Source organism: Choloepus didactylus, chromosome 9, assembly GCF_015220235.1.
Source record: "Choloepus didactylus isolate mChoDid1 chromosome 9, mChoDid1.pri, whole genome shotgun sequence".
Classification (NCBI taxonomy): Eukaryota; Metazoa; Chordata; class Mammalia; order Pilosa; family Megalonychidae; genus Choloepus; species Choloepus didactylus.
Genome location: NC_051315.1, coordinates 97,932,837 through 97,954,335, shown reverse-complemented (window position 1 = coordinate 97,954,335; position 21,499 = coordinate 97,932,837). Strand labels below are relative to the sequence as shown.

The window sequence follows — 21,499 nt, the reverse complement described above, 5'->3', positions numbered from 1 at the left end:
TAAGACTGTATCACTAACTAAAGTCCATGGTTTAACTTAGGGTTCAATGTTTGTGTAGTGTAGTTCCATGAATTTTTAAAAATATTTTAATTCTGTTACCATATATACAATCTAATATTTTCCCTTTTAATTATATTCAGATATATAATTCAGTACTGCTGTGTGCACAATGTTGAGCTACATTACCACCATCCATTACCAAAAACATTTCCATCATTCCAAATAGGAATCCCGTACATTTTAAGCCTTAACTTCCCATTCCATATCCCCACCTCATCCCCTGGTAACCTATATTCTTATAGTAGGCTTATTCAAATTGTTTCAAATCAGTGAGATCATACAATATTTGTCCTTTTTTGTCTGGCTTATTTCACTCAAGATGATATCTTCCAGGTTCATCCATGTTGTCATATGTATTACGACTTCATTCCTTTTTTATAGCTGAATAATATTTCATTTTATGTATATACCACATTTTATTTATCCATTCATCGGGTGATGGATACTTGGGTTGAGTCCATCCTTTGGCAATTGTGAATAATGTCACTATGAACATTGGCATGCAAACACCTGTTTAAGTCCTTGCTTTCAGTTCTTTTGGGTATATACACAGTAGTGGGATTGCAGGGTCATATGGTAGTTTTCTACTTAGCTTTCTGAGGAACCGCCAAACCGTCTTCCAGAGCAGCTACACCATTTTATATCGCCACCAGCAATGAATGAGTGTATTGCTCCACATCCTCTCTAACACTTGTTACTTTCAGTTTTTTCAATAGCAGTTATTCTAATGGGTGTGAAATGATATATCATTGTGGTTTTTTATTGTTGTATGTATATTTTTATAATAAAATTGAAAATTGTACAAATTTTCATTCTTAAAATTGTAATTTGAAAGTATGTTGCTCCCAACACAATTTCTGTGAGCACAAAGATCAGATTGACCATTATACAAAATAACCTTCAGGTTAGTTGTCTTATCCTTTGAAAGCCTGAGAATATATTTCATTCAAATTTCCAAATGTAAATGTTCAAGTTTATTTTTTCCTTATGGATTGATAGCTTAAATCTTGCAGGTCTCTGTTCATTTTATAAATATGTATGTTCAAAATATTGTGACTAATCATTTTATTCATGAAGCTAGCACATGTTAGCATGAATCTGGTAAAAAGCTGGTAGCTGCTCAATGTGACCAATAGCAGCAAGAGCTGGACTCTTATCATAAATATATTTGGTACATACTTCTGGAATTATCTCAACATCTACAGCATCAATTATTGCTTCAAGCTCAGGGATGGGAATTCTTCTCGTTATAGCATAACATTTGCCCACCAATATCTTCACAAATTGGAGTAGAACCATCGAGTTGTAACACGTTTGTTTTCAGAAGATTTTTGGTTCATGCAACTTCACTTTCAGTGACACTTGTACAGAGTTGCATCCATTCTTTTCAAACAACATGTAACATGTCTGCAACTGTGGCTGGTTCACAAACTATACAGAGTCCCCACAATCCTGTACCTGTGTAGGAAGTATTGAAAGACTGGAAGCTATGGCAGAGGTTGCCATGATAGGTGAGCTGGGCCAGCTTGCTGGGTAAATTCACTCCTCATCCAAAAGAGCGATCCCAGTTGCCAATCAGTGTGTTTGCAACCATGAGAGAGACTATATCTGGATATGTCCAACCAACAGCTTCAATAGCTACTGCAAGATGTGCAAAGGCATATTATCATCCCTTACACGAATCTCACTTCCTGCGAATTTGCATGGAGTCAGAGCTGGCAGGACAAGGAGTCACTGAAATGAAACTTGGCCAACTCCAGGAGTTTGTCAAGGGAAACTCCTCCAGCAGCAGCATGCACTATTTTTGGCCCCTTATGATGTGTAGTTATGTAATCCAGTAAGTCCTTACAATTTATAGATTTGATATTTTCAGTTGGTCCCCAAATTGTCTGCCCAAGTGCAGTACTTTGAAAAGCTGTCACGTGAAGATAATAAAAAACAACTTCTTGTAAACTGGTTTCTACTTCCTGCATTTCTCTAAGGATTACTCCATGCTCATGTTCAATCTCTGCTTCTCCCAATGTACTGTTTTGTATAATGTCAGCAAGAATTTCTACAGCTCTGGGCAAATCTTTTGAGAATGCTTTCACATAATATACAGTCTAAAAATATGGAATGCTTCATGAATTTGCGTGAAATCCTTGTGCAGTGGCCATACTAATCTCTGGGTCTTTCCAATCTCTGTGTGCTGCTGAAGCAACCACTCATTGTGATTTTTATTTGCATTTCCTTGAGGGCTAATGATATTGAGAATCTTTTCATGATCTTTCTGGCCATTTGTATTTCTTCTTCGGAGAGATGTATGTTCAAGTCTTTTGCCCATTTTTAAATTGGGTTGCTTGTCTTTTTGTTGTTAAGTTTAAGGATTTCTTTATATTTTCTGGATATTAATCCTTTATTGGATATGTGGTTTCCAAATATTTTCCCATTGTCTAGATTGTTGTTTTACTTTCATGAGGAAGTCCTTTGAGGAAGAAAAGTTTTTAAATTTGATGAGGTCCCATTTATCTATTTTTTCTTGCATTGCTTGTACTTTGGGTATAAAGCCTAAGAAACAATGGTCTAACCCAAGGTCCTGAAGATGCTTCTTTCATTTTCTTCTAGGAGTTTGATAGTTACAGCTCTTATATTAAGATCTTTGATTCATTTTGAGTTCATTTTTGTATATGGTATGAGTAGGGTTCTCCTTTGTTTTGCAAATGGAGATCAAGTTTTCCCAGCACCATTTGTTAAAGAGACTATTCTTTCCCAATTGAGTGGTCTTTGGCACTTTGTCAAAAATCAATTGGCCATAAAATGTGAGGGTTTATTTCTGAGCTCTCAATTTTGTTCCAGTGGTCTATATGTCTGTCCTTGTGCCAGTACCATGCTCTTTTGATTACTGTAGCTTTGCAATAAGTTTTAAGGTTGGTAAGCATGAGTCCTCCAACTTCTTTCTTCTTTTTCAAGGTGGCTTTAGCTATTTGGGTCCACTTACCCTTCCATATAAATTTGATGATTGATTTTTCCAGTTCTGCAAAGAAGGTTCTTGGAATTTTGATTGGGGTTGCATTGAATCTATAAATTCCTTTGGGTGGTATTGACATCTTAATATTTAATCTTCCAAACCATGAACATGGGATATCCTTCCATTTACTTAGGTCTTCTTTGATTTCTTTTAGCAATGTTTTGCAGATTTCTGTGTAAAACTCCTTTATATCCTTGATTAGATTTGTTCCTAGATATTTGATTCTTTCAGTTGCTATCATGAATGGAATTCTTTTCTTGATTTCTTCTTCCAATTGTTCATTCCTTGTGTATAGAAATACTACTGATTTTGGCTATTGATCTTATACCCCACCATTTTGCTGAATTCATTTATTAGATTTGGAGTTTTGTTGTGCTTTTTTTCAACATTTTCTGCATATAGGATAATGTTATCTGAAAATAGGGAACATTTTACTTCTTCCTTTCCAAGCTGAATGTCTTTTATTTCTTTTTCTTGCCTAATTTCTCTGGCAAGAACGTCTAGTACAAGGTGGAATAACAGTGGTGACAGTGGTCATCCTTGCCTTGGGCCTGATCTTAGAGGGAAAGCTTTCAGTCTTTCACCATTAAGTAACACAGGCTTTTCATATATACCTTTATCATGTTAAGGAAGTTTACTTCTATTCCTAGTGTGCTAAGTGTTTTTGTCATGAAGGATTACTGAATTTTGTCAAATGCCTTTTCTGTATCAATTGGGATGATCATGTGCTTTTTGTTTTTTAAAACTTCATTCTGTTAAAGTGGTGTATTACATTAATTGATTTTCTTTTGTTGAACCAACCTTGGATTCCAGGGATAAAATCCTCTTGATCATGGTGTATAATTCTTTTAATATGTTGTTGGATTCAATTTGCTAGTATTTTGTTGAGGATTTTTGCATCTATATTCATAAGACATAGGGTCTGTAGTTTTCTTGTGGTATCTTTAACTGGCTTTGGTATGAGAGTGATGTTGACCTCATACAATGAGGTAGGGAGTGTTCCTTCCTCTTCAATCTTATGGAAGAGTTTGAGCACAACTGGAGTTAAGTCTTCTTGGAATGTTTGATGGACATATCCTGTGGAGCCTTCTTGTCCTGGGCTTTTCTTTCCTGGGAGGTTTTTGATTACTGATTCAATCTCTTTATTAGTAATTGCATTGTTGAGATCTTCTATTTTTGTCTTGAGTCAATGTAGGTAGTTCGTGTGTTTCTCAGAATTTGCCCAGTTCATCTAGGTTATATAATTTATTGGCATACCATTGTTCATAGTATCCTCTTAGAAACCTTTTTATTTCAGTGGAGTCAGTAGTAATGTCCCTCCCTTTCATTTCTGATTTTCATTATTTTTATCTTCTCTCTTTTTTTATGTCAGTCTAGCTAAAGGTTTGTCGATTTTATTGATCTTTTCAAAGAACCAACTTTTGGTTTTGTTGATTCTATGCTGTTTATCTCCTTTCTGATCTTTGTTATTTCTTTCATCTACTCATTTTGGGTTTAGTTTGCTCTTCTTTTTCCAGTTCTTCCAGTTTTGAGGTTAGGTCTCTGATTTGAAGTCTTTTTTTTTAACGTAAGCATTTAGAGCTATAAATTTCTCTCTCAGCACTGCCTTTGCTGCACCCAAAAGTTTTGGTAAGTTGTATTTTCATTTTAATTTGCCTCAAGATATTTCCTAATTTTGCTTCTGGTTTCCTCTTTAAGCCATTGGTTGTTTAAGAGCATGCTGTTTAATTTCCACGTATTTGTGAATTTTCCGTTTCTCCCTCAGTCACTGATTTCCAGCTGCATTCCACTGTGGATGGAGAGCATACATTGTATGATTTCAATATTTTTGAATTTACTGAGACTTGTTTTGTGACCCAGCATATTGTCTAGCCTGGAGAATGATCCATGTACACCCTAGGAGAATGTGTATTCTGTTTTCATTGGGGTGCAGTATTCCATATATGTGTTAGATCTGGTTGGGTTAGTGTATCACTCAAGTTCTGTACTTCCTTACTGATCTTCTGACTAGATGTTCTATCCGTTAGCGAGATTGGTATGTTAAAGTCAATTGATTGCATCTGTAGCTGATTACATCAATGAAAGGAGTATCTTCCGCAATGAGAAAATTCAATCAGCTGGACTTAACCCAATCAGTTGAAGACTTTTAAGGGAGAAGACAGAGAACTTTTCTTCTTCAGCCAGCCAGCTTCTGGCTGGAGAGTTCATCAAAGACTTTCATCAGAGGTGCCAGCTCGCTGCCTATGGAATTTGGACTTGTGCATCCTACCCTACGGAATTTGGACTTGTGCACCGCCACAGTTGTGTGAGACACTTTTATAAAATCTCATATTTATAGAAATCTGCTGTTGGTTCTGTTTCCCTAGAGAACGCTAACTAATACAGTTACCTTTACCACAGTTCTTTATTTCTTTATGTTGCTTTGAACCACTGTCTAGTGTCCTTTCCTTTTAGAATGAATAACTTTTACCATTGCCTGTAGGATGGGTCTAGTGGTGATGAACTCTTTCAGCTTTCATTTATCTGAGAATGTCTTCATCTCCCCCTCATTTTTGAAATTGAGTCTCACTGGATATAAAATTCTTGGTTGGCAGTTGTTTTCCTTCAGTACTTCAAGTATTTCAACCCATTTTCTTCTTGCCTCCATAGTTTCTGATGAGAAATTGGCACTCAGTCTAATTTGGGCTCCCTTGTAAGTGACTTGTTGCTTTTTTCTTGCAGCTTTTGAAACTCTCTCCTTGTCTTTTGCATTTGATAATGTAATAAATATATGACAAGGTGTATTTTTCTTCATGTTTATCCTTTTTGGTGTTGTCGGAACTTCTTAGATGTACATATTCATGCCTTTTGCTAAGTTTGGGGAGTTCTCTGTCATCATTTCTTTGCCTATTCCTTCTACCCTTTTATCTCACACTTCTCCTTCTGTGACTCCCACAATAAGTATATTGTTGGGCTTGATGGTGTCCCATAACTGTTTTAGGCTATTTTTGCTTTTAGTATTTCTTGTTTCTTTCTGCTCCTCAGCCTGACTCATTTCAAGTGTCTTGTCTTCACTTTCACTGTTTCTTTCTTCTGCTCCAATCTGCTCTCGAAACCCTCCTGGGATAGTTGTCATTTCTGTTATTGTGGTCTTCAACTTTAGTAGCTCTGTTTTGTTCCTTTTAAAAATTTCTTTTTACTAGGTTTCTCATATTACTCATTCATTGTTTTCCTGGTATTTAAGTTCTTTCTCTGTGTTTTCTTTCATGTCCTTGAGCATTTTTAAGATCTTTTTTTTTTTTTTGACATCTTTATTCAATATGTCCTCATTCTTGTCATTGTCATTGTTGTTTTCTGTATTTTTATCCTCTTCCTTTAGGTGGTCCATCATTTCCTGTTTCTTTGTTTGTCTTGTACTTTTTTGTTTCACAGTGTACATTTTAATATTTTAAAATGTTAACTCTGGGATTTACTCCCTGGGATGTCTGTTCCTTGTTTTTGTAACCAGCTAGTCATAAGGCAGAGATTTTCTTGAGCTTTAACCCTCTTATCAGGAAGGTCTGCCCTAGGTAAATGCAGTGTACTGTGGTTTCCCTGACTTTCTGGGCCTCTGTCTTCTCCTGCGCTTTTGCTTGTTAGTTGTTTTGCAGTTCCCCCATTTCCAGAAGTTTGGTTGTCACTTCTGCTTCCCAGAAAACAGAGCTCCCTCTTGCAGGTGTTTGAATCCTGCAGGCCTTTGTCCCAGACTTCTGCCTCTATAGTTTTTTACACTCTTTTTGTTATCTTATGCTGCTTTTGTCTGGAGGGCAAATTCTGGGAGGAGGGTCTCTCCCAAGTCAGTCTTTCCCAGCCAATTCAGGGCTAGCAACCCATGAAGGGGCAAAGACAGCTGCAAAGTGCCCTGGGGAAGGGATCAGGAAGCGTGCCAAAAGCTTCTCTGATGGCTCCCCAAAGCTGAGCTTTCCTGCCCTGCCCAGAACATCCAGCCCTTCAGCTAAATGCCCTCCCCGCTCCCCTCCAAGCCTGAGGAAGCGCTGCATCTTTAAATTTCCATGGCCTCCTCCTGTCTGGGGAGGGTTGAAACAATGGCTGCTGCTACCCTTGGTGAAGGAGGGTTTAAACAGTGGGCACTGCTGCTTTTGTCAGGGCAGGTTGAAGTAATTGCTGTCTTCAGAGCAGGGACCCAGCAATACAAATTGGCCATTCAAAAGCCGTGATCATGGATCAGCAGTGCCCATCCTTGTTCCTGGGGAAGAGGATTTGTATATCCTTTTCTACATCAGGAGCTAGGGAGGGACTGGACCCCATGGTGGTGGGGATGGGCACTGGTGGTCACTGCCAAGGAGAGAGCAATTTACAGTTCTCTACCACAGTTTATCAGTCTCTTCTTCCTGCTCTTCCCTGGATGCTGTACAGAGTTCTGCTGGCCTCTGGGGTTTCAAAATAGTTGTTTCAGACAGTTCAGGTCCTTTTATAGTTGTTTTGGTGGAAGAACTGAGTCCTGGAGCTCCCTATTCTGCCATGTTCCCAAGAAATCTCCCAACAGTACTCATTTAGAACCCAACCCTTCACTGTTCTCTCTGCAGCTCCCAACCTTGAATTTTAAACCAATTCCTGAATCACAGATTTCCTTATGAGATGCGGCAACTCTGTTTTCATGTATTTTATCACACAGTACAATTTAAATAAAATATTCCCTGGCTAATATCGCGTTTTACTCTTCACTGATTTCTGCTACTTGGGATCTTGCTGTACAATATATAACTTTGAGTGGGTAAGGAGAGTGGAAAGCCTTGGCTGTTCAAAGGATATCACCAGATGTTAGCCAAGCCTAAAAGCGAGTTAAGAGATTTTTGTGAGCTAAACGTGTCCTTTTTTTTAAAAACAAGAGAAAAGCTGTATCCTTTAGAGGAAGCTACTTTGTTCAGTGACTGATGGGTGCAGTAGTTTCATTTTCTACTTTATTTATATCTATTTTCTAAAACAAATGCTAACGTGAGCAGATAGTCTACCCATCAATAATACCAGAGGAAATAACAGGAAAAGTACAGTTCACAATTTAGACACAAAATACATCAAATGCCCATTACATGCTTCCTATTACTTGTAGTCAGTCTCTAAGAATTTACTTTCTGCTGCATATTGCCTTTATTTCATTTGAGGATGAAGGGAATTATATAAGGGAATTATAGACAATGCTTTATTTCTTCATGTAGAAATAAATTATATTTTAATATTTTTCATAAATTAATTTATAGCTACTTTCTCCCTTGGAACCCTTGTATGTTTAGAAACTAAATATAGTGGCTCATGTCAACATAAATTCTATCCTAATCTCAAATACAGTGAAAACTCAAATTATCAAGTATTCTTGGGAAATCTGATAGTACTGAGGGTTGGGTTTTCCAAACAGTTGGAGATTGACACTTCAAAGTTTAAACAATAAAAAAAAAAAAATCAACTGTTTTGACTGGGAATCGTTCTATAGTGCCCAGGTGATCTACATTCTTAACCGAATATAACAAAATAAGTCTAATATTTTCTTGAAACTCAGACATGCATATTTAATATTGTCTTGCAGTGATATTAAATATTAATATTTAGCAATAATATTACTGCTGAATGAAAGAATGAATGAGCCTCCACTGTTGTAATACAGTGGGTAGAGTAAAGATGTGTCTCTGAGAGGCAGCACACCGTAGTGTTCCAGAGCATGGATGTGGAGCAGGACTGCTGGGTTCTCAACCCTGGCTCTGCTACTCACCAGCTGTGTGACTTGGACAAATTACTGGATCTCTCTGTGCTTCAGTTTCCTTAGGTGTAAAATGGGTATAATTACTTTCTCTACTTCATACTGTTAAGAGGATGAAATGAGTTGACGTTTGTGAAGGGAGAAAGTGTAAGACAGAGTAACAGAAATGTTAGTGAAAAAATAAGCTGATAAGTAAATAGGCCCACTTTTCCTTCCCAAATGATTTAAGGTTTCTGAGCTTTTCAATTTCTCATCTAGGTTTTTTACAGTCTCTGCCTTCCCTGTTTTTATCAGGCTGTCGTTGGTCTGTGTGTGATGTCTTCCCCTCCTCCTAGTTAGAAGGGTAACACAGTCAGGTGGTTAGGGGCATGGGGAGTTGCCAGGCTTGCCTTCAGTTTCTTTGTCCGTAAAGAGGATATTAATAAAATTTACCTTATAAAATTGTGAGGATTAAACAAACTAAAATGTGTTAAGCACTGACAATAGTGCTTAGCACATGGTAAGAGCTCAATGAACATGAGGTAATAATAACCTTATCTTTATTTTTGAAAGTTAGAGTGGTCTTTTGATGAGGTCTGAGGCCCTCGCCAATGAAGAGATCATACATGTTTTTACGAAAATTTATCAAGAAATTTAAGTTCACTCTTTGGAATTATGAAGCTTTTTTGACTTCCTTCATGGTATGGTAATAGCATTTTTTAAAATTTTTTATTCATTTTATTGAGATATATTCATATACCACGCAGTCATACAAAACAAATCGTACATTCGATTGTTCACAGTACCATTACATAGTTGTGTATTCATCACCAAAATCAATCCCTGACACTTTCATTACCACACATACAAAAATAACAAGAATAATAATTAAAGTGAAAAAGAGCAATGAAAGTAAAAAAGAACACTGGGTGTCTTTGTTTGTTTGTTTGTTTCCTTCCCCCATTTTTCTACTAATGCATTTATAAACTAGACAAAGGGGAGTGTGGTCCTTATGGCTTTCCCAATCACATTGTCACCCCTCATAAGCTATATTTTTATACAATCATCTTCAAGATTCCTGGATTCTGGGTTGTAGTTTGATAGTTTCAGGTATCTACCACCAGCTACCCCAATTCATTAGAACCTAAAAAGCGTTGTCTATATTGTGTGTAAGAGTGCCCACCAGAGTGACCTCTTGGCTCCTTCTGGAATCTCTCTGCCACTGAAGCTTATTTCATTTCCTTTCATTTTCCCCTTTTTGTCAAGAAGATGTTCTCTATCCCACGATGCTGGGTCTGCATTCCTCCCCTGGAGTCATATTCCATGTTGCCAGGGAGATTCACTCCCCTGGGTGTCTGATCCCATGTGAGTGGGGGAGCGGGCAGTGATTTCACCTGCCAAGTTGGCTTAGCGAGAGAGAGAGAGGGCCACATCTGAGCAACAAAGAGGCATTCGGGAGGAGTCTCTTAGGCACAAGGTAATAGTATTTTTATACTTAGGTACCTAGGGATGGCAACACATGCCAATTGTGAACAAGCCTCAGCCCACATAGTATTACTGGCACTCATTTTCTCGGCCCATTTTAAAGAAGAATTCTGAGATGCTACTGTGAACATAAGCCTCCTCCCCAGCCCCCCCAGCCTTGATGTTTTGCAAGCACTTGCCTTTAAATGTGTTATTCGACCTTTGTGTGCACTTAGTTTTCATCCTTTGATCCTTTGTGATGATGTGTTTTTGGTGTCAGAAAGACTCATGGCCTTCACAGAATCAAAGAATGTATGAGCTGGAAGGGATCAAAGGTCACCTCATCTCACTCCTCATCTTTTAGATAAGAGTCTACAGTCCAAAGAGGAGGACTGATGTGCCCAAGGTCACATAGCTGGCTGGTGGCTAAGTCAGGATAAGAACTTTGGTTTCTTGAACTCTTTCCAGAGTAACAAGTTTTGGTTAAAATGATGACCCAACTGGGACAAAGGGTGTGACCAATTCTGAATCCACAAAAATGAAGCCTTTTCCTTTTTACACAGACTTCACTCATATTGTATCATGTGACTTGAGTTTTAGGTTAATTTTTTATTTAATAAAGTGCTACATGTCATGAAATAAAAGAAAACTAAATAACTAACCAAAGTACATACCATATTTTATTATGAAAGCCTTCAGGGAGGAGGTTTAGGATAACATGGATATTCCTTATTAAAACAGATCATACTACACTTAAAGTGTACTGCTTGAGGCACACCATGGGGATCTACCCAGCTGAGTAACATTTGGTCACCTCAATTCATTGTCTTAGATTATTTTACTAAACAAAGTATACATTGACAAATTAAGAAATCAAATTTTTCCAAATTCTTGGGAAACAATTATTCCCCTTCCCATCCCCACCAACCCCACCCCACCCCATAAAAACAAGATGGCAATGCCACTCGGTGCCACTAGGATCTGTTTAAATAAAGTGAATTTGTTTATATATAGAAGGTGAGATACAATAAAGGATGATCAAAGAAATAAAATGCTGCTCTGCACATACAAAATTAACAATATTCTTATAAAAATATATTCCTGATTGTATCCATTAAATTGACCATAGTGATATTTTTCTAAACATTGTTTTGTTTGTGACCAAGTACACACTTGAGAACCTTCAGTAGAAGGATCCCTCTTGCCTTAGAACAATATGGAAATAGTCAAGTGTGATGGTTAAGTTCAGGTATCAACTTGGCCAGGTTATGGTGTCTAGTTTTTTGGTCAAGCAAGCACTGGGCTCATTGTTACTATGAGGATACTTCATAGACTTAAATCATCAGTAAGTTGATTGTATCTATGGCTGATTATATCTACAATCAAGTGAGGAGATTGCCTTCAACAATGAGAGAATTTTCATGCAATCAGTTACAGGCCTTAAAAGGAGATGTGATGATTTCAGGTGTCAGAAGGGAGAATTTCCATCTACTTCACCCAGTAAGCTCTCCTTGGGAATTCCTAGAAAACCTTCATTAGAATTCCCCGCTTGCAGCCTGCCCTACAGAATTTGGATTGCCCATCCCCACAGCTGTGTGAGTCAATTTCTATAAAAAAAATCTCATGATATTTACATTATATATATCTTCTGTCAGTTCTGTTTCCCTAGAGAGCCCTGACTAATACAGCAAGATAGAGCTGATATAAAATTGGCAGATAAGGAGGGAAGGGAGGGTCATAGGAGAGAGTATAGGTTAGAGTCAATGGGAGCACACAGCTCAATGAAACAGTAAGAGCTGTATGGGATTAATGTGAAATTATTTTAGCAATGTGAGTTAGACTAGTAAAATGGTTTGTAATTTTATGCTATGTAATGTAAGTTTTTGGAGTAAGAGGGTGATGCAGTGATTAACTATAAAATATGACATTTTAATTCTGAAGGGAGTTAGCATGTGCTCACGGCTGAATGGGCTGCAGTGAGGGCTGTGGGAAGCTAGAAGTTGACAGCAGGCCAGACATGTCTTAGATAAAGGCAATGTTTTCAGCTTGAACAACCAGGGACTCTATCACATAGAAGCAATACTCAATGTCAAATTATGCTGCATAATGAATAAATAAGGGTAGCATGAAACACAGGCCAGTGTCCTGAGTATGGTGACAAATCAGGAATATGAAAGACATATAAAAGCCAGAAACGAATATTCAAGGAGAACTGCCTGAAATCAGAAGCCAGGGGAAGAAGATTTTGAGGATCATGCAAAAAAAAAAAAAAAAAAAAATTATGATTGAAGCCTCAGGTATCATAAAAAGTCTTCAACAATTGGCTAATATCAGTGGGAATAAATGCAGGTCATGTATGTGACTAAAGACGTTATGAGATATGTAAGAGGGAGAGAGAGAGAGAGGTGGGAGGAAAGGAGAGGACAGACAGAGAAATATAAAGGGTGGGAAAATATGAACCTGTAGGAAATAATCAAATGTTGTCTAAACTGTTAATGAAATTCAATATATTCTGTCTGCTGGTGATATGCCTCAAACATTCTCTGAGCTATCACAGTAACAAAGATATTTCCTTTACATTGATTTTTTTCATTTAGACACACAATATTCTAAACTCTTCTCTAGTTATTTTTCCTATAATTGTACAACCATGTTCAATAACTTCCTGATGCCATTTCATTTTCATTTCAGTTCAAAGTACAGGCATTAGTAAGTTGATCAAATTTGTTTTTCATTCTTCATGCAATAGCAGTTTTCTGTATTCTAAGACTGGTTCCATCTCTAAAGCACCTGTTTTCCTTTTAAAAGGGCTTTAAAATTTCTTTTAAAAAGACAGGACCGCCTCCTTTGCTCAACACTCCTGGCTCCTTCCCAATCCTGCATCCCTCCCAAGTTTCACACATCCAAAGCCCGCTGCCGCTGGTCACCTAGCAACGCAGCAGCTTGCACGATGGTGCAGGTCACAGGATCCCAGGAGAGAGTTTCAAGGCATTACTCTTGCTCCTTCCAACTCAAAAATGCCTTTTGGCTCTGTCCCTTCCTGTCTACCCATACTGTCCCTTCTCTTCTCTTGGGCCCAGTCAAACTGGTCTTGCTTATGGCTTCCCCCCATCCATGCCATCATCTATGGAGTGGATTCTCTCAACCTGATTTTATCACCATCAGGCTTGAAACCCTTCAGTCCTTCTCAACTGCTCCACGGAAAAGCATGGCATGCACCAGGTATGGCAGACAAAGCCCTTCCCACTGACTCTTCCCCCAGAGGCTGTATGCTTCAGGAACACTGAACACACTGTGTTCACTTCCATGACTGGGTTTTCCCAACCTAGTTAAACACTACCTTTCCTGTGAAATCTTCCTTGATCCCTGCAGGTGCAGTCAGAGAGAGGCTTATTCCTCTGGGCTCTGAGGACATTTTGTATCTAATGCTTAGCAGGCTGCATCTTAATTATTCTCATCTCTGTCTCTTCGACAGGACAACACATTCATTGAGGTCAGGGATGCTTTCCAATCCATTAGGGCACATTACAGAGTGCCCGGCTCGGAGCTCCATCAAGACTTCTGAATGGAAGAATGAGTGAATGAATGACCTAACAATCAAATACTGCAGAGCAGAAAAGAAGAATAAAAGTGAGAGAAAATGCCATACTTTTGATCGAAAGATTGCTGTTGACCTTTAAGAAAGTAGTTCCAGTAGAGTGGTAAGAACAGAAGAAAAAAACAAACAAAAAACAAGGGGTTAGTGAGGAAGAGGGTGAAAAGGAAATGGAAGTTACTAGTTCATACTACATAATGACTATTCACAGCAGTGAAGACCAATATAAGCTTTCTTTCCAGATCATGGAGGAATATGCTTTACTAAACAAGAAGGGAAGAAATCTGAGGAGACATTGAAGCAGTCAAAAATGCAGCTGCTAAATCCCAGTAATTCTATCTCTGCAATAACTCTAAACTACCTCTCACCTGAAGGATTCTCATCTGAAAGCTTCTCCATTCTCCTCAGTGTCTCTGGCTACAACTACCATATGGGAATCCAAAGATGCTCTGGCTTCCAGTGGCCATCAAACCTCCTCCATTTACTCAATCCACAGTATACAACTGACACCCAGTTTTTATCGTACCTACTGTTTGCTCAAACTCCTACAATAAGATTTCACTGTGTATTGAATGAAGTATGCATCTCTTATCCTGGGCTGGCCCATCAGCCACAATAGAAGCTGTACAAATCAACTTGTTTTCCCACCTCCAGGCCATTCCTCTGCCCTTCCCTCTCTCCGAAATTCCCTTCCTTCCTGGTCTCATATCCCATCCAACCTCTAGCCACCCATTAAAGCTCAGCTCAAATGTCACTTTTTCCATAACACTTTTTCTCTGATTCCTCTATCCTGAAGCATTCTCCTTCGCCTCAGACACCCAGTGCATTTAATTTGTACCTTCTGGTAAATTCCACTTTGTACCTTGTGTTCTAGGTATCATTTTACCCATTAACCTACCAGCTTCTTGATCAGGGTTTGTATCTGATTCATCTTTGTATTGATATCCCAGTGGTTTTGCTTATATACACAGGAAAAACAGTAAAGTAGAAACATTAAGACTGGATTTCTGAATACTACCAAACTGTCATTTTTGATTCAGAATTGAGGCAAACAATGGAAGTGAATGAACAAAATTAAATATGTCCACATTTTTTTCAAGAATCCATTGGTGATACTGATATAGAACATTATGGTGGTTATTAATCTAGTTTGTGCAACTGTGTTTGAGTGAGATCACTGACTTCAAAAATATAAGAATCGGAGATGGATAAACATAGGTAAGCGTCCATATAATAGATTTAGCTATACTCTTGTTGTGTTGCTATATTTTTAGCAGATTATATTTTAAAACCTAATATGAATGACACTACGATTGCTGCAAGGAAAATGAAGAAATTTCACAGGATTATCACGTGACATAGAATGGAAGAAAATATACAGTTTTAACAGCCATAATAAACAAAGAAAATAGCAAAGGGACAATTTAATGATTTTTGAAACTTATCAGAAGAACAAAATATATGAATTCCACTAGTCAAATGGTGTGTATGCTTAGTAAATTTCTCTCTCTCATGCTTGTGTGATTCTAAGAATTATTGATTTTCTAGTTTCTATTACAGAATGGATATAAAATTGGGTACCCTTTTCAATATTTTAGATTATATATGGTGTTGCTTTAATTTTTAGATTTCATTAACTTTCCTGGAACATCTATTTTTGAAATATTTTTAGGGCTTGCCAGTTGCAAAAGAAAAAAACACAAAAACTAAGCTTTATGTTTTTTTGCCTTTGTTTTATACTCTCCCATATAACTTTTCTTGGAGTTTCTCTGCTCCCATTTTTAAACTTGTAAAACCCAATTCAACAACTTTCTTAACTATTTTAATCATGTAAGATGAATCTTCCAGGAAGCCAAATATGAACAACTACACTATTAGCAATGAGAGGTTTTCACTGGAAGGAAATTATGGATGCTATGAAATTTCTGTTCTAGAAAGAAACAGAGTTAAAATAAGGTTGCTGGGTTTTCCCAGAAAAACCATAACCAGGAACATTTACAATATATCATTTTATCGATACCTGTGGCTGTAATCTTCAAGGCCCAATTCCAGAACAGGATGTGGTGGGGGGGAAGGTGCTACTTCACTCTCAGCCCATCTGTCATTGAGAAGCAATAGCTCTATAAACAAAGAACAAATGAAGCTATAGAAACTGGAGGCAGAACTGCTCAGTCCCTGGTTTTGCTTCAGTCCATCTCACAGACACAATTTAGAAAAACACATAAACCAGCCTTGAAATAAGTAAGACCTCGAATTTAACTGAAGGATTTGTATGAAAGCTAATGTAGCCTGTGCGAGGAAATTCAAGCCTGTTAATATGGGTTTCACCGGTGACCAGCTCACAACCCCTGGCAAGTCAAGGTGATGCATCTTGACTACCTTTTTCTACCTATGAAAGGCTGACACATATTCATTACCTGTGATTTGTGGAAGATTAATAAAGTTATCTCTTTTATGCTCTAACTTTTTTGTAAACAAGACTCTATAATGGATAGTCTGGATTATATGGTGATTTAAAGCATTTGCCTCAGTGGCAAAATACTTAAAAAATAATGAGATGCAGAGTATTGACGTATCATTTAGAAATAGCAGAGGTCAAAACATAACTTTTTGCAACTGTGCTCTAATGTAAACACTTGGTTTTGAGGCTTTGTAAGCAACAGATTGGTGCCTGAATCCTGCTTTTCCCACCTACTAAAAATGTATACTTTTCAGTCTAACACCTACTGGAAAAAAATTGACATGCACTCTGAAAATCACTACAACTAATAACAAGTAAGGTTTATTGAGAGCTTCTTGTGTACCAGGCACAGTGCTAAGCACTATGTGCATTATGACACTTGTCATTTAACGCTCACAATGAATAATAATATCAATTATCTTATGAAGAGCATGGTATAGCATCCTGGCCAACAATATGGGTTTTGGAACAAGACTGCTGTTTTTCAGTTCTGGCTCCTATTGCTCTGTGATTTGGGGCACATTACTCAACTTTTCTAAGCTTCTATTTCTTTGTTTCTTTTTTTTAAAAAAACATTCTCAGGTCCTTCCTGGACATGGGGACAGCCTTGCATATGGCCATAGCCTTAGAGATCCCCAGGAATATGTCAGAGCTTTGCAAAGCTCACTGTGGACATCTCATTCCCCAGATCTTCCTTTAAAAGTTTCTTGGCCAGCCTCTTGTTTGGACCAACTAGCATTGCTGCCTCATGCAATGATGCTATATATTTGTTACTGATGTTTTCAGCAAATGCTCTGGGGATGATAGGCCATTTTTCTTTTAAATATTTTTACAAACAAGCCCTGTATCAATGTGAAAGTCTGAAATTCTTATCTCCTACAAACAGAAGGTTTCTGGATTTCATTGAGTGTACCAGGCACAGTCTTCTTGATGGCCACCTCGTACCTATCCTTGTGAGTGTTGACAGTGTACCCCTAGTCACTACTTCATTGATGGCCAAATGGTCTTTCTTTTAATCACCACCTTTTGTTGTTGTTGTTTGTTCTGCAGAAGCCATCCTGCCAGGACCACATCAGGAAAAAAGGGGCAAAAGAGATTGTGACTTCAGATCAAGGGTCAGCAAGCTATGTTCCCTGGACCAAAACCAGCCCACCACCTGATTTGCAAATAAAGTTATTTTGGAACTCAGCCATGCCCATTCATTTATATATTGTCTGTGGCTGCTTTCACACTACAACAACAGAGTTGAATAGCTGCAACAAATGGCTCATTGCCTGCAAAGCTTAAAATATTTACTACTTATCCCTTTACACAAAAAGTTTGCTGACACCTGCTTTAGACTATTCTAATTATAGCATTGCATTGATCTTTGCATCCTGCACAATGGAGGCATCCAGTAATCATTAAACTGAAAAGTATAATTCAATCACCATTAAGCAGTCCAGAAGCAGTGTCTTCTATGCATCCCAGGAGGGGCCGCATTAGGAACAATTATACTTCCATGTGTCTATTCAAAGGATCCCAGAGAACACAGACCCAGTGGGACAGGGCACAGGACCCAAACATTTGATTTGAGGTAGGAGATGAAGGCCTAAAGGAGAACTTGCTGAGTAATCCTGGACATATTGTGGGCAGTGGGTGACAGAGGCCCAGGCTGGGGTGGGCTTGAGCTGAAAGAGGAATGAAAGCAGAAGAGCACAAAAGGGGAGATGAAAGCAATGAAAGGAGAGATAATAACGAACCAGTAGTGAACTGCACTTGGGCTATTACTCGGCCCAGGGTAAGATCTGCCAGAAAGATTATTCAGAAAATACAGTGTTGGTACACTTCATTACCATTCAAATGCTTAATAGGATTTTATAGTGAACTCCTGGGACACAGCCTCCATCCTTATTACCATCTTGGAATACCAGGCTTCCTCTACTATAGACATTGCTAGCAATTCTCTAACACAAATGTGAATTTTCTGGTGTTACGATTTATACAAATGTTAGTTCTAAAAATGCCTTTTCTGTGTAACAGCTTGACAGGAATTGAAAAAAAAAAAAAAAAAAAAAACAACCAGGGAACTGTGGGTGGCATGCACTACTATTACAAAAATAGATTATACACTGCCTATCAACACTGGATTTTTTAATATACAACGGGAAGAAAAAAGGGAAGGAAAAATGAAGTTAATGTTTTGGCTGTGGCAGTCCCTCTCCTCACCATACATTACATTTTGTCAAGTTAATCTTGTTTTTCTAAAGGAGGTCCTTAAAAAAATTGGTAGTAGTGGTGAGCCCAAACTCACCGGGATTCACTGGCCTGAAACCTTGCTTGGAGCACACTAGTTCCATACATGGGTCTGAAACTCAGGAATCATCTATCACTGGCTTCCAAAATTTGACAAGTTATCAACATCACAAAAAGGTGATGACCGTTATACTTCTCTATAGCACCATGCTTACAAGTTTTGAGATGATTTATTTGTCTCTAAGTCAACAGACTTACGTATCAAAGTAAGAGAATTTCATCCACTGTCTTCTAACAATATTAAATAGGTCTCTGCTTTGACAGGCCTAATTCTTACAACTTGGTTTTACAACATAGATTCACAATGAAATAACACCAACAGATTTCCTTTGCTTTGTTTTAAATGATGCTTAGTAGGGTCACCTCTTGAAAGAATTGGATTTTTGATATTATCTTTGAAAAGTCAAGTTGAGGCACAGTGTGAAACAGGAACCTTGTAAGCACCTGATCTGCATGAATTTTCACTGGTGCTCTTAGTAGATTTTATCATTTAAATTTTTTTTTCTGGGTATATCCTTGCGCTTCATCTTTAATTCTCTAGCTTCATTATTTAGCCTTTGCCATCCTTTCTAGAGATATTATTCCATTTCCCTGAGTGTCTTGAAGCTGATTAAGAATACAAGTATAAGTATTATCTCAGCATCAATAATTTTTAGGTATTGAAAATGAAGCAAGATAGGCGCTAACTTGCTCAGTGTTCCTTTGGAAGTCATTGGTATAATTAGCAATAAAGCCCTGAGCTAGGATTGTCATTGAACCAAATTATTCTTGAAAATTAAATGCCAATCACATTATAAAAAGGCCAGAATTTCAAAACAAATGTCAATGCTTTTGATCATATAACATAGGCATTGTAGAGAGAAGGCTGTTCTATTTGGAACACTTGATGTTTCTTCCCCAGACTCTTTTGTTCTTGTGATTTAAGGTCTCAGAAGGAGCTCTTGTTCCATCAAGAGGATGTTTAATTTCATTAGGAAGATGAGAAAAGACATATTAAGTATTTTTTTAAAAGAAAATCTGGATATAAGTTGAAGTTAGCTTTTAAAGGACATTCTCAGGATAAGGTGAAAGGACTTCAGGAGACTCGAGAGACCAACGTAGGGCAAGGCTCATGCTGTAGGCTGGGGTGGACTGGGGTCAAAGAGGAAGAGTTCAGTCCAGTCTTGGGTAAATTATTTTATTTTCTGATAGTCCATTTCTTCATCTTTAAAACGAGGATAACATCACCTACACTGAATGTGCGTATAAATTGCTTAGCACATATCTAACAGACTGCAGGCGCTTAAAAAATGGCAACAGCCGTTAGTACTACTCTCACTAAAATGGCTGAATTCAGAAGGAAAAAACAGCATCCCCTTCTTATGAACCAATTGGTTCTAGAGCAACCCTAGATTTACAAATCCATTCTGATGGTATAATCTCAGAGTTTAGGAAGTGTTACCATGTAGTTAAATTTTGGTAACATTTTGAATGTCCAGATGTTAGGGAATGACTACATGATATGAAGTACCTCCATTCAACAGAATATTATGCAACCATCCAAAGTGATGCTGTAGATGAATCTACAATGACATAGGGAGATGTTCCTAATGTGCTATTAATTTTAAAAAGTGGTTTCCTAAACATTATATACAGTACACTTCTATTTTTATAAAGCATACACACATACAAATTTGCATGAAAAAGCCTTGAAAGAGATACATAAAAATGTTATTGATTAGTATCTTTGACAGATAAAAGTATGGGTAATATTACATTTTTTTTATTGCTTTCCTCTAAAATTTCTACAATGAATATACAATACTTATGCAGTACCAAAATGAAAGTTATTAAAGAAAAGAGATGCAGAGAAATGAAATAATTTTCTTGGTGACCTGAAGTAAAATGATTGAAGAACAAAGAAGAAAAGCCAGGTTTTGTACATCTAGAGTTCTACCAGAAATGTGGTCTGTGCCAGAGAATAAGGAAAAGACACTGGAACAGGTTGATAACAAAAGCATTCCAATCCTGACTTAATGGTGCCAGTCTATGGTATTTACCATACTCATCTGAGAGTGAGGCATAACTCTGCAAATCATGCTATGACTACTTAATGATTTAATAGTAGCCCAAACTTTTCTTTTTAAGTTCAATAGTTATTTATTTTTAGTTAATTCCAATACTTAAAATATCTTACAAAAATATCAGTTTGCCATTTTTGATTCTCTAGCCGTGGTTTGTTTTGTACATAACCCTCCCTGTTTGGGGCAGCAAGCGTAGCAACTGTCACAAACCGGAAACCTTGCCAGGAATCTGATTCACAACTTCTGAGTCAGCGCTCCCACCCAGCTCTCAATATTCATGACTCAGAGTAACAAACTCTGCACTTAATCTAATTAACTTCTTTTTGGTCTTTTGTGTTTTTTTTAAACAAAAAGGCACTTTTATGTTTTCTCCCTCCATTTGCCATGGAGGAGAATGGACAGATTCTTACCTTTCCGTCTGTCCTGTGGACTGTAAGTGCCAGAAGGATGCAGTGTACTGCTACCATTTCTCCTGGAGGTGGTTACAGAGTTTTGACAGTTCTCAAAGCCTGGCTTGGAAAACACCCCACACTCTGCAGGCTCCTACGGGATGAAAAGAAAAATTACATTTGCTTTTTTAATATGTTCCGACGTGTTCAAATGAAACAAAGCTGAAGAAGGATCAATTCATGAATGGTTTTTGAAGAGTCTATAGCACATAAGCCCTCAGCGGTGGAAAATCAAAATGGCCCTATCAAAAAAACATCTTTGAATAGGAAATAAAAAAAAAAAAATACTGACAATGTGGTGCCAAGGATTAGGAGTGCTGATAGCTGACACAAAAGAAGATTAACTTTATTATTCTTTCCCCCACTTACAACTGGCTTCTTTCAAATTTTCTTCC

The 21,499-nt window shown here is 37.7% G+C and overlaps 1 protein-coding gene and 2 pseudogenes across 2 annotated transcripts in view; all 3 read right to left on the bottom strand.

Moving 5' to 3' along the window:
- The window catches only part of PARD3B (par-3 family cell polarity regulator beta), a 1,159,791-nt gene that overhangs the window by 418,589 nt on the left and 719,703 nt on the right, over positions 1-21,499 (bottom strand). For both annotated transcript variants that reach the window (XM_037849784.1, XM_037849785.1), the window contains exons 13-14: positions 21,066-21,198; positions 15,857-15,956 (exon numbers count right to left, since the gene is read on the bottom strand). In XM_037849784.1, the coding sequence (XP_037705712.1) occupies positions 15,857-15,956; positions 21,066-21,198 (233 nt within the window). The remainder of the gene's footprint in view (positions 1-15,856; positions 15,957-21,065; positions 21,199-21,499) is intronic.
- LOC119544508 lies at positions 1,120-3,901 on the bottom strand (annotated as a pseudogene).
- Positions 2,165-2,261, bottom strand: LOC119545012 (annotated as a pseudogene).